This window comes from Capricornis sumatraensis, chromosome 3, assembly GCF_032405125.1.
Source record: "Capricornis sumatraensis isolate serow.1 chromosome 3, serow.2, whole genome shotgun sequence".
NCBI lineage: Eukaryota > Metazoa > Chordata > Mammalia > Artiodactyla > Bovidae > Capricornis > Capricornis sumatraensis.
In genome coordinates this window covers 135,258,375-135,272,294 of record NC_091071.1, presented here as the reverse complement: position 1 = coordinate 135,272,294, position 13,920 = coordinate 135,258,375, and the positions used below count along the sequence as shown (strand labels likewise).

The window sequence follows — 13,920 nt, the reverse complement described above, 5'->3', positions numbered from 1 at the left end:
TTCTTTTTCTACTATGAATATGGCTGCTGTGCATATTTGTGTACGTTTTTGTGTGAACATATGTCCTCAATTCCTTGGGTGTATATCTATTAGAATTACTGGTCATGGTAATTTTATACATAATAGTTTGAGGAAGGCAGGAATGTTTTTCAAATGAAGTGTTTTCCAAAGCATTTTATGCTCCCATTAAGTACAGTACAACAGTTCCAATTTCTTCAGAACTTATTTTTCTTTTCAGTTATAGACATATATCCTAAAGGATCTGAAACGTTATCTCATTGTGGTTTTAATTTGCATTTCCATGACGGCAAATGATGTTGAGCATCTTTTCATGTCCATTCGTCTATCTTCTTTACAGAAATTTCTATTCAGATAGTTTGTCCATTTTTTAATTGGACTGTCTTTTAATTGTTGAATTATAATAGTTCTTTACGTATTCTTTAGGGCTTCCCTGGTGACTCAGATGTTAAAGTGTCTGCCTGCAATGCAGGAGACCTGGGTTTGATCCCTGGGTCAGGAAGATCCCCTGGAGAAGGAAATGGCAACCCACTCCAGTATTCTTGCCTGGAGAATCCCATGGACAGAGGAGCCTGGTGGGCTACAGTCCACAGGGTCGCAAAGAGTCGGACACGACTGAGTGACTTCACTTCATGTATTCTAAATATTAGACCTTTATGAGATACATCATTTGCAAATATTTTCTCCTATCCCTTAGATTATCTTTTTATGAGGTCCATATTATTTATTTTTCTTTGGTTGCTTGTGGCTGATCCAAAGTCAAGAAGATTTATACCTATGTTTTCTCCAAAGTATTTTAAAGTTTAAGCTCTTACATTTACGCCTTTGATTCATTTTAACTTTTCAAATGTTATGAGTTAGTAATCCAAATTCATTCTTTTATATATGGATATCCAGTTGTCCAAGTAACTTCTCTTTTAGCCTATCCATTTATTCTGGAATCTCAATTCAATTCCGCTTATCCATATCCTTATGCTCTATGCTTTTGCCAGTAGGGCCACTAGTTTTGTTTGCTTGTTTGTTTTTTTAAACTAACTCATGGAAAGACCCTTCATTAACTCAAAACAACCAAGTCAAGGGTGGGAATCAGCTTCTTCGCACTACCAGTTTAGGAGCTAAAGATGCTCCTAAAGTTTCAGGAGCATCTTTTTCATCAGCAGCCATCAAAATCCCGCCCAATGCGATTATGTTTTGTTTTGTTTGTTTTAAATTAAGGTGTGTTTGGCCAGGGTTGGTTAACCGAAAATGTTACCTCCAGGCTAAGAATCACTGGTATTCAGTCCAGTTTATTTAGGGAGGTAGATGAGCAAGGCCAGAAGCAGACAATAGAAGTACTTTGGCTCAGCCTTCAGAAAAGCGCAAGGTGTCGGCGGGAGGAGGCTGGCCTGTCAGTACGGTTCCAGAGACTGGGCACCGGAAACTTTTCAGAGGATGGGCTCGGGCCCGAGGCACAAGGCCTATCTCGGTGCTGCGGTCATTAATTCATCTGTGCGACCGCAACTAAAGCCCGCTCGCAGTCCTCCAGCCTGCGGTGAGCCCTCCTCGGGGAGCGCCCCCGACATCCGCCGCCCCTCGCCGCCCCCTACTAGTTTTCCCGCGTCGCCTTTCCTCTTTCCCCTCTCTGTCCTCACTGCGCGTAGCGGAAGTGACGCAAGGCGTAGCGGAAGTCCCTCCAGCCGCGGTGTTGTGCTGTCGGGTAGAGAGACGGATTTGTAAACCCCGGAGCGAGGTTCTACCTACCCGAGGCCCGTGGTGTGCGGAGACCCCGGGGGAAACCACCGTCACCATGTCTGACCAGGTACCGGGCTGGGAGCCAACCGATGGCGGTGGCCGAGGCCTTACTCTGCAGGTCCGCCTGCTGATCGGCTGGGGCCGGGGATGGAGGCGCGGGGGAGGGGAGCGCGGAATGGGGGAGGGGGCGGCCGGTGGGGACTGGGCTGAAGAGGGAGGGGAGTAGACTAGGGCAGGAGACGCCTGGGCCTGCCGCGGGCCTCTAGGAGCCACCCTGCCCCTCTCCGGGCTGGCTCATCACCCCCTGTGCCCCAGCGCCTCTGGTCGCGGCCTCCCTCCAGTCGTCCCTGTCTTTTCTCCGAGGCGGACCAGGTGCAGAGCGCAGCTTCCACTTTCCCAAGAGGGTCCCTGAGGATCCCGCCCGCCTGCCTCTCCGGAGGACTCACTGCAGAAGCAGGGCCCTAGGCCCCAGTTATGTAACGGGAGAGAATCCCTGCCCCGGAGGCTCTGTGGCCCTGAAAAGCGGGTGGACTCCACTCCTTGATTCTTGGTCTTTAGATAGTCGCGAAGTGGGACGTGGGGACGGAGGGAGGGAGACATTGTCTCGTGTTGCTGAGAACCTCGAAAGCTCCGCTTTCCATTTGGATTGCAGCTAGGCCGCCGCTGCTCTGCTCTGAGTGTTTCTCCGTGTGGGGGTGCAGAGCTGTCGCCTCTTTCCTTGTACTTTCCCATTTCTCACTCGGGATTGGTTCAGTAGCTCTCCAGTTGGAAGAGAGCACTCAGAATAACCAAGAAACAAAGTAGAACGAAACTGCTAGAGCTACAGAAAGCATTTCATCTGGGAGTTAACCTGAAGATGACTGATAACCTTTGAGGAAAAGGATAGGAAAACTTCGTGTGCGGTGAAGCAGTTGCAGAACATTTGCAGAAAGCTTCGTGTTATAGCAGAGTGCTCCATCTCAGTGTTATTAGCAGGAATTTACTTGGGATTTGCATTCAGTCAGGAGTGTTCGATTTTCCGTGGTGAGTTTTTCTTCCTCATTCATTTCTAGTTAACCTTGTTTGTGGCTGATGGGCTTCGTTGTTGGCTAAGAGTAAAGAATCAGCCTGCCAATGCAGGAGATGCGGGTTCGAGCCCTGGCTCGGGAAGATCCCCTGAAGGAGGAAATGGCAACCCACTCCAGTATTCTTGCCGGAGAAATCGCATGGACAGAGGAGCCTGGAGGGCTACAGTCCATGGGGTTGTAAAGTCCTACACGACTAAGCGACTAAACAACAACAAAATGTTTATAGCTAGTTTTTACTTTATAGGTTTTTTTTTTTTAATAGGGTTTTTGTCTGGCCTTCGTTTTGTTTGCTTAGATGACTTTGACTTTTTAAAGTATTATTGAACCTTTCGCTTGTTTAGTGATAGTTATTTAGAAAACTGTTTCTCATTCAACTCTACAATGTACTTGAACTTTTCAATTTAACACACTATTCCCTTGGCTTTTAACCCAGTTCAGTTTTGTGCCACTTGGTGAGAGAAAGTGAGGCTTTTGTGGGTTTGTACTGTTGCACAAAACGTACATTTATAAGGTTAAACCATAATCTAGATTAGTTTTGAGTGGATCTTCTTACTAACAGTCTAGGTTAACTCCCAAATTGAAATGGGAACGGAGTTATAACTATCTCCCTAGGTAGTTGTTTACTTGATTTCCAGGGAGGAAAGAAAGGTGTAAATGCTTTATTTCATCAGCCTTTTATTTTGATGCTCAGAAGTGGCCAGGAAGTATGTTGAGATTTACTATGTAGTCTGAGGAAAGAGCAGTGTACAGAAGGAATTATAAAATGGATTGTAGAATTTATTGCTCCAGTTTCAATTCCAGCTATTTAAGAGAAACTTGAAGAAATAAAGGACCTAGGACACTAACAGGTGGCCCAAACTATTTTCACAATAATGCTGGGACATTGTCTTTCTCACTCTCATTCTTTCATGGGGTTTTCTAAAGATTGACATGACCTGGGATATCACAACAGATTGAAACATAGAGGCAGATGTGAAAATCCAGCTGCTTTCTATTAAGCCAGACATTGAAGAGATTTGCAAAAAATGCAAAACAGTACAACTTTTCTTATTAATTTTGTTTTAAAAAAATGTTTTTTTAAGATTGATGCTTTATTGCTACTTTTAAGAAATTGTATTTTATATACACAGTACCATTTAATGAGGGTATCATCATATCCTTACAGGTGTTTCATATTGTTACTATTAAAATACTTTTCATAAGTAGCAGTGTGATTTATTATCCTAAAATGAATTATATGTTTATAAAACATATTTCAGATAAACTTCAGTAGATACAACCAACCTAACAAAAGCTTTATGGAGTTCTAAATTATTTTTAAGAGGAATCCTGAGACTATAAAGTTTAAGAACTGTTGCTCTATGCTGATCAACCAATATCATTATTAATAATCAGGAGCCATTACAATTTTAGTGTTGTAGTGCTAAGGATTTAAAGAGATAAGAAGCGGAACTCTTAACCCTGATGAAGCTTATGAGTGAGAATCCCGAGTTACTCCTGCACCATACCAGTAGCGTGAGACTGGACCACAGTCCCCAGAAGACAGTCTTAATATCAACCAAGTTGTTTTAGAATGATGTATATTCTGAGGCACCTCTCCGAGAGTTTTTTGTCTGTGCTGAAGATACTGGAATTGAGCAATAATTTCAAGTTAAAATAGGTGGATGTTAACGTCATGCAAGACTTCAATTGCTGGGTTCTACACTGATTAATGGAAAATGATTATTTTTGGAATTTGAGTGAAATAATTTCTCATAATTCTAACAATGCTAGCATTGTCCAGTGGACCATTTTTGAATAATCCTCTAATATAGATTCTGAACTTGAGGATCATGAATCCTCAGGGCTGAAAATCCACTGAAATTTTATGGCAATCTGTGTTTTTTTTGCATGTGTTTTTGTTTAGGGAGAAAGGATCCATAGGTTTCATTAGGGGTACCTGATCACTCAAAAAGGTTAAAGGCTAATAGAGATCCGATGGTGTGCTTACTTTTAGCCTGATTTCACCTTGCAGCAAAACTGAGCACAATATATAGACCCAGATGCCAGTGTCAAACTGGTAAGGATAATTTGTACAAATATTTTTCCTTCTTTCTTCTCTGTATTCACATTTATAGTGTTTCTTTTCCATACTCAAATCCTGAAAGACAGCATGGACTTCAGCTCTTCCGTTTAGGTCTGTTAATTTGTAATAATTGGATGACTGGTTTGATTCAAATGCTAACTGAATCTGTTGTAGCAGATTTACTCTCTCCATCCCAACCTCAGAGAAAGGAGGGGTGGAGAGGGAGACAGATACTGATTGATTGAGCTCCTTTTATCTTTAGTCAAGGATTTGGAAACCTTTTGTAATTTTGGCTATCTGTTGGTACCTAACAAACTACTTCAAAACGTAATGGCTTAACACAACAGTCTTGTTTTGCTCATAAATGTTTGGGCTCATCACTGCTCCTTGACGCGTGGGGTCTGCTGGGATTACTCCCATGACTGTGGGCTGTAATGGATGGATTCTTCATATAGTCTCAAGGCCTCTCTGAGTGGTCTTGTCATGTATTCTCTTCAGCACAGGGACCCCAGGATATTCAGACTTATGGCAGCTCAGGGCTCACAAGACAGTGTTCAGAGAACCTTGGGTAGAAACCCCAAGCCTCCTAGAACCTAACTTTGGAAGTCACTTTTGCATTCTGTTTGTCAGGCAAATCACTAAGTTCAACTCAAATTCAAGGGAAAGGCATTTATTTATTTCAGTGGAGATATAATTGACATATTAGTTTCAGGTTATACAACGTAACGATTTGTATATATTGTGATATGATCCCCAGGATAAGTCTAGTTAACATCCATCAATACACACAGTTACAAATTTTTCTTGTGTTAAAGGCTATTCTCAGCAACTTTCAAATATACAATACAGTATTATTAACTATAGTCACCAAGGAAAAGACATCTAGATTCCATTTCTTAATGGGAAGAGTAACAAAGAATTTGCAGTTATCTTTAATCTACCACACTAGTTGTATTTCTTTTGTTAGGATAGCATTATTCCCTGCAGCATTATTTATATCTCCCTGTTTTTGGTGCTTGCTTATCTCCCTGTTAGCCTGAGATGGCAGAAGAATATGATAAACTAGGTGTGTATTGAATTTCATAATTATGTGTACTACTTACCTCGTAGAATAAATATGTTACACTGATGCTATGATTTGAGCATTTAGTTGCTGATAACGTATGCATCACCGACTTGATGGACGTGAGTTTGAGTGAACTCTGGGAGTTGGTGATGGACAGGGACGCCTGGTGTGCTGCAGTTGATGGGGTCGCAAAGAATTGGACTCCACTGAGCGACTGAACTGAACTGATACTAAGTATTCCCTGCCCCAGGAGAGGAATGTTATATTCTGTTTCTGTCTGACAGATAGATACATGAAGTGCTGCTAGTAGATGTTGCAAACATATTGATTATAATAAAACATTTCAAATAAAATGTGAATATTATTTAATAGTATTTTTAAAACTTAGTATGATTATTATGATTAGAGTATTTATGAGTGTTAGTGGAGTAGTTCAGATTTCAAAACTAAAGCAGTTGTCAAATATCTCTTGATACTCATTAGCCTCCCCCCATACCAATTAGAATAATATTATATATTATAGCTTTTATATATAGTTACAATTATTTAAGTACCTTTCTCCATTACACTGTTTGCTTTCCAGGGTCAGAAATCAGGCTTTACTCACCCTTTTTTCCTGAAGTTCCAGCAGTGACTGAATACTTAGTAAAAGTTTTTAAAGGAATGAGTGGTAAGAGTCATTCATTTAACAAGTATTTATTGAATGTCAATATGTTCCAGGCACCATTCTAAGCCCCAGAACTGGAAGGTTGTCTCAAAAATGTGAACCAGCAGGTATTCTCCTCCTCCTCTTTTAATTCCCTTTATGTTTTGTTGTTGATGAAGGATTGATTGTCATGCAGTAGTTTTCCTGTTATGATGCTTGCTTACCTTCTTGGTCTTTACTTCTATTAGCAATAGAACTAGTAACTTTATCTCTAAAGTTGAATCATTTGCTTCTTCCAGGACATTGGGATTGTTATGGATAATAATAATCCCACGTGGTTTGCAGGATCTTAGTTCCCTGAGTAAGGCAGTAGGGGATTGAGCCCCGGCCCAGGATAGTGGAAACGTCAGGTCCTAACCACTGGACCACCAGGGAATTCCCCACGGATAATTTTCTCAGCGTTATGTTTGGTATCTCATTTTGGAATTTATTGAAATTGTGTTTTTTTCTTTTTGGTAATTAATTCTCTGATACTCTAGAGAAGTCATGTGGGTAAAGTCGCACAGATCCTACTATTGAATACTTAGTCTTACAGTTAAAATTATTTTGAAATTCCTGCAACATGATTTAAGTTTATTTAAAGATGTGTTGTATTTGTTATACTTTTATATTTTGACCATTCTTTTTGTATTTGATTGCCTTTACTGAGCTAGTGAGAATCTGAAGAAAAAGACCCGAAGGAAGCTAGGGTGGAGTTCTGTTTGCTAGACCCACTGTGCTCAATAGCTAGGGCCAGATATTTTGAAAGGTTTTACTGAAGATTAATGCATGTATGAAAAAATGTACATAAATGTGCAGTTTGCTAAATTTTCACAAACTGATCACGTCCATGCAGCCAGCACCCAGATTAAGAATGATTGTCCTGACTGTGTGCGTGTGTTTCTCTGTCATGTCCAACTGTTTGTGACCCTATGGACTGTGGCCCACCGGGCTTCTCTATCTATGAGATTTCACAGGCAAGAATAATGGAGTGAGTTGCCATTTCCTCCCCTAAGTGCTTCTGTGTATGGCTTCTTTTGCTCAGCATTGTTTGGAAATTTGTCTGTATTATTGTGTGTAGTTTGTTGTTAAATCTCATTACTATGTTGCATTCCATTGTGTGATTATATACCACAATTTACTTATCTCTTCTGCAATTCGATACACACAGGGGTGGTTTTCTAGAAGCTGTTTTTTAACATAAGCCAAATGCTTCCTATTTAGACCACCTCCTGTGTCAGTTTGGATTGCTTCTGGACTAAATAACAGAAAATCTGATATATAGTAGGTTAAACAAGTATACAGTTTGTTTTTCTAATGAAACAAGTCCAGACATAAGTAGTTCAGGGATGGTAAGACAGTTCCACTATGCCTTCTTAACTCCTGTCTCCTTAGCAGATGTCTTCGCTGAAAAGATAGTCTCCTTTTGGGCGAGATTACTTTGTTTCTTTATTCCAGGCAGGAGAAAGGAATGGAGAAAAGGGAAAAAGTATGTCAAAAAGTATATACCAGGAAAAAGTATGTCACTTTATATCTCCATGGCCAGCACCTCATCACATGGCCATGAGAGAAGCTTAGAATTCCCTCCACCACCCCCCCCCCCGCCCCCCGCCCCCGCTGGCAAATTTAGGAAGAAGGGGGACATGGATATTGGATAGGTAATTAACAATGTCTGCCATACCTGTCTACATTTGCATGCTATACTTCTGGATACAGTGGACCCAGTTTGCTCTAGGCTTTGCGTAGGTCCACAGTATGGCTGCAGAGAGTAGGGCTTATACAACCAGTGGGATTTTCAGTTATAATTTTCAGTTCTTGAGAAGTTGTCTGTGTTTGGTGTTAAACTGCAATTGTAGGGTTGAATGTAAATTTACACAAATCCCAGTGTCTCGACAGGTTGACATAAACCTCCAAGTTATAGAGCTAAGTCTGGTCAGTTTTATTCCAAATGTCTAGTAGTGTCTCCTTAAGTTTGCACATAGGTAGCATGAACTGAAACTATATGAGTGTGTGCTTTTAGAATTGTGGTAAATCTACTGAAGTATTGTAATTTGGGTTTTTGTATCGTTTAACAATGGATATAATTGTTAGAATCATCCAGTTTAATCCTTTGTTGAGCTTTCTTTATTAGGAAATAAAATGAAATAAATGGACATATAGTAAGAACTACAGTTACAGAAAATTTGGAAACTTTGAAGGCATTTAAGTGATTTATTATGGACAAATTCAGTGTATATATAATTATACCCATATCTTATTTCATCTACATGACCCCACACCGCTTCATAATATCATTTTGAAACTAGTCCCAGACATTGTATTATTTCATCCACAGATATTTCAATATATATCTCTAACAGAGATTTACTTTATTTTTTTGGCCATGCCATGTGAGATTTTAGTTTCTGGACCAGTGATCAAACCTGAGCCCCCTGCATTGGGAGCTTGGATTCTTAACCACTGGACTGCCAGGGAAGTCACTCAGTATGTGACTTTTTTTCTTTTAACATAAACAGAATACTGTTGTTGCACCTTTAAAATTGAACAGATTTGCTAATGTCATCAAATAAGAGTAAATGCAGTCTTTATTTTTGGTTTTCCCCAGAATCCCCCCCTCTTTCAGAAGAATGAACAATCCTTGTACAACTAACTGGAAGGGTCAGTTTCAGGCTGGGAGTAGTTAAGTGTGGTGCTCTTTCCCTGTGATTGAATTGTCAACATACAGATTGTCATAGAGATTCTTAGCAAAATTTTTGTTCTTTTGACTTTGAAATGGCACAATAAAATTATTTTCTTGAATTCTGTGCATTTGTAAATGAGGATTGTTGGGTTTTGTGTCCTTTCCTGTCTTGTTCTTTTCAGATCCAGCCATCTTCTATTTCTAGGCTGTTACATTTATATCTTGGTAAGAAGAGTTGATAGTGCCTGGTGTCTGATAAATTCTTTTCTACCATTCTAGTTACCATGATTCAATCTCTAGATGACACAGACCTGAAAATTTAGAGGTTTCCAGTTCTTGCCTTTGATCTTGTACATTCCTTTACTTTTCTTTACATTACCAGTTTCTTCTGCTCTGGGGCCATGTAACCTTCCCAGCTAATCAGCCAGGCTCTCTGGGATTATCTTTTCTGTGATGACCTACTGTTCTGGGTCCAGTGCTGAATGCTTTTAGTGTTTTGTGACTAGTGTGCCATACCATTCTGTATTGGCAGCTTCTTTTTTATTTAAACAGAGGAGAGAAGGAAAGAAGAAGGAAAGAAGGCATACGAAAGACACTGAGATAGCTAGAGACAAACTTTGGCCTTTTTCTGTACAAGATCTTCTCATTTCCCAGACTAGTTTGTTGAAGGGAAAAAAACACATGAAAAGTTGGATGACTGCATCGGGCAAGCGTGAGGCTATTAAACAAGTGGGTACAGATGGCATTGCTCTTGTGCTTCAGAGTTGGGAAGAGATTGCCAAAATGGAGTGACTAAGGAAAGTGGCAGTATTTTTGGAAATTTCAAATTTTAGTGTTCACATGTTCTTGTGAAATTGAAGTGAATTACCTCTTCTTCCCAACTGTGAATATAAAATGCTGAAAGGATTTTGTTTGTATTGACTGCTGTGTACGGTAGAAGTATGAAACATTAGTAAGATTTTGTGGTATGATACAGATGATAGTGCTATCAACTTAATTCAGCCAACATTAAATAATTGCCTGGTATCTGTCAGTATAGAGACTATAAAGATGAAAAATGTGGACCTCCTCCTTGTAAACTTGTAGGAAAGTCAAGACATACAAAACTGTCACAGAAAATGTTAATTTAACAAGCATATTGAGTATCTTTAAAATACTAGACACTGTACTTGACCAGAAATACAAAGAATAAGACGTGTCAATAAGGAACTCAGTCTTGTGGGAAACACAGATATGCAGACATGTGGTTATAATAAAATTAAAGTAAGCAGTATGAGAACATTTAAGAGGGTGATCAGGGAAATGATTTTATGGCAAGTGATGCTTGAGTGGTCTTAAAAGGGGGATAGGGTAAGAACGGGCATACCAAGCAGAGGTGAGTAATATGTACAGGGATAGTCGAGATAAGGTAGAGAGTGCCATGTTTAAGGAGCTGTAGATAGTTCAGTTTGGCTGGAGCAAAGAATATTATTAGCAAGATAGGTAGGAGAATAAGGCTTGATTGCTAGGCAGGGACCAGCACATGGAGGACCAGTATGTGTCAGCTAAGGAGTTTGAACTTAATCCTGAAGATTCTGGGCAGATCAGATTGCGTTTTAGAGAAATGGCTCTGGTTGTAGTTGGGAAGAATTAAATTGAGGGAGCTAAACTTGGGGCATCTGTTATGCCATTTTGGTATTGCTAATGAGCAACAGTGACTGCCCGAAATAAGGCAGTGGGATAGAGAATGAGAGTCACTAAGAGATATAGTTGTCAGAATGGTGAATTATTAAGTGTGAGATTTAGGAGAGGAAGATAGCCAAAGATGACTACTAAATGTCTGTTCTGTGCAGTTGAGTGTGTGTTAAACATTTATTGTAATTGGGAATCCAGGAGGAGTTGTAGTCTCTTTTAGGTTTTGGTTTTCAGGAAGAGGAGCTAGAAGTAATGCACTCAGTTTTGGACACTTAAGTTGAGCTACCCATGGAGACATCCAGAGTGGAGATAAATGTTCAAGCTCTTGGATTAATTGAGTGAAACTCAGGAAAGTGGTCAGGTTTTTGAGAATGGTTAGTATCTGAGAGACAGTTGGAATTGTAGGTCACCCAGGAAGACGAAGAAAAAGAAGCTTAAAGACTTAGGACCCAGAGGCGCACCAGCATTTAAAGAAGTGGTCAAGATGAGGGGTCATAGAATCTTAGAGGCCAAAGGTAGAGAGTTTGAAGGAGTCATCAGTGTCTATTGTTTAAAGATAAGACTTTAGATTGTCCTTTGGGTTTAGCAGTAAGAAGTTGAACTGGTAACCTTGGTGAAAGAAGTGTCAAGTGGAATGGTGGGGTACTATATAAACCTGATGGCAGTGAGTTCAGAGTAAAAGTGGAAATAGCAAATGCCGATGGGAAAACAGTGGAAACTCAGTAGCTGAGTTTATTTTTCTGGGCTCCAAAGTCACTGCGGGTGGTGATTGCAGCCATGAAATTAAAAGATGCTTGCTCCTTGAAAGGAAAGTTATGACCAACCTAGACAGCACATTAAAAAGCAGAGACATTACTTTGCCAGCAAAGGTCCGTCTAGTCAAGGCTATGGTTTTTCCAGTAGTCATGTATGGATGTGAGAGTTGAACTATAAAGAAAGCTGAGCGCCAAAGAATTGATGCTTTTGAACTGTGGTGTTGGAGAAGACTCTTGAGAGTCCCTTGGACTGTAAGGAGATCCAACCAGTCCATCCTAAAGATCAGTCCTGGGTGTTCATTGGAGGGACTGATGCTGAAGCTGAAACTCCAGTACTTTGGCCACCTGATGAGAAGGGCTGACTCCTTCGAAAAGACCCTGATGCTGGGAAAGATTGAGGGCAGGAGGAGAAGGGGATGACAGAGGATGAGATGGTTGGATGGCATCACCGACTCAATGGACATGGGTTTGGGTGGACTCTGGGAGTTGGTGATGGACAGGGAGGCCTGATGTGCTGCGGTTCATGGGGTCGCAAAGAGTCGGATACGACTGAGTGACTGAACTGAACTTACAAGAAATCTGAAGAAAAATATGAGGACAACTTGAGATGACAGTAAAGGGAGAATGTTTTTAAATTGAGAATAAATGCCTTTTAAAGGATATGAATACACTGTTAATAGGAGCATTAAAGGAAAATATTAATCCCAGTTGGAAAGTTGAGGGGAGATGTGGTTCCCAGAAGAGTTGTTTACATACTGGACTTCAGATGATGGACCTCTGTGAGATGATTTCAAGAGAGGTTATGGTAAAGGGAGGATGTGTATTACAGGTAAAGGAAACGAGGACAGTAGAGGGCTGAAGATGGAAGGAAGTTTATAGACATGTTCAGGGAACAGCACAAATCCAATTTAACAAAATCCTTGGGTTGTAAAGAAAGTGGTGAGGGAAAAATGGGAGTTAAGGTTGGTACTGGCAGAACTGAATGCCATGTTGTGGACTTTGTTTCTAGGCCTTAAAGTGCTGGGAGCTATTAATGCTTCCTGATAGGGGTAGTTATATAGTCAGAGGGGAGCTTCCCAGGTGGCGCTAATGGTAAAGAACCTGCCTGACAATATAGGAGACACAAGAGACGCGGGTTCAATTCCTGGGTCAGGAAGATCACCTGGAGAAGGGAATGGCAACCTACTCCAGTATTCTTGCCTGGAGAATCCCACGGATAGAGGAGCCTGGCAGACTACATACAATCCAAGGGGCCGTAAAGAGTTGGACATGACTTAGCGCACGCAAACAAACATACAGTCCGAAAAGCTATGCTTTGGAAAGAGTTTTGAAGCAATGTGGAGGATGGATTGGAGAAGAGGGAAGGACTCTTTTGTTCTGAGTATCCTCTGTCTAGGAAACACTGGAGCACAGTCAGTCCCATTGTGCTGATGTATTGCTGATCCTCTTGGAGGGGGATGTTTTCTTCCTTGTGCAAACTCAGATAAAGCTTAACACACCTCATCCCACTCCAGCACTTGCCTGGAAAATCCCATGGACGGAGGAGCCTGGTAGGCTGCAGTCCTTGGGGTCGCTAAGAGTTGGACATGACTGAGTGACTTCACTTTCACTTTTCACTTTCATGCATTGGAGAAGGAAATGGCAACCCGCTCCAGTGTTCTTGCCTGGAGAATCCCAGGGACGGGGGAGCCTGGTGGGCTGCCGTCTATGGGGTTGCAGAGTTGGACACGACTGAAGCGACTTAGCAGCAGCAGCAGCAGCAGCAGGGCTTCTTTGCTCTTTATTGCCTTTCACTGCATGGAATAAATTGTCCTTGTCCTCTCTCAGTACTTAAAGGAAGAAGGAATTGTTTACTTTGAATATAAATTCAGAGAAATGTGGTTGTGGGACTGTTTGAAGACAGTCTTCTAGTTTTCAGGTGAAATACTGTCTCATTTAAGAAGGCTTATTTTGCCAGCTGCCATAAAATGCAGTAGTCAGCAAATGTTGAAAGTAGTGCAGAATGATAAACAGGCAAGAATTCATACTAATGAAGTCAGTTCTGTTATCTAAGCATTTCCCTGGACTCTAGCCTGTATCTTAAATTTGAAAGCTACTTCTAGTTTAATATATTTTGTTAAATTTTGAATGTTAAAGAGTTTGTTAGTTTTCAGTTACTGGCATGAAATAAACAGGTAAA

General features: G+C 40.8%; 1 protein-coding gene across 1 annotated transcript in view; it reads left to right on the top strand.

Moving 5' to 3' along the window:
* The first annotated feature begins 1,694 nt into the window (after positions 1-1,694).
* Positions 1,695-13,920, top strand: part of SUMO1 (small ubiquitin like modifier 1) — a 28,326-nt gene continuing 16,100 nt past the window's right edge. Inside the window, exon 1 of the mRNA XM_068967779.1 lies at positions 1,695-1,816. Within this exon, the coding sequence (XP_068823880.1) occupies positions 1,805-1,816 (12 nt within the window). The 5' untranslated portion in view covers positions 1,695-1,804. The remainder of the gene's footprint in view (positions 1,817-13,920) is intronic.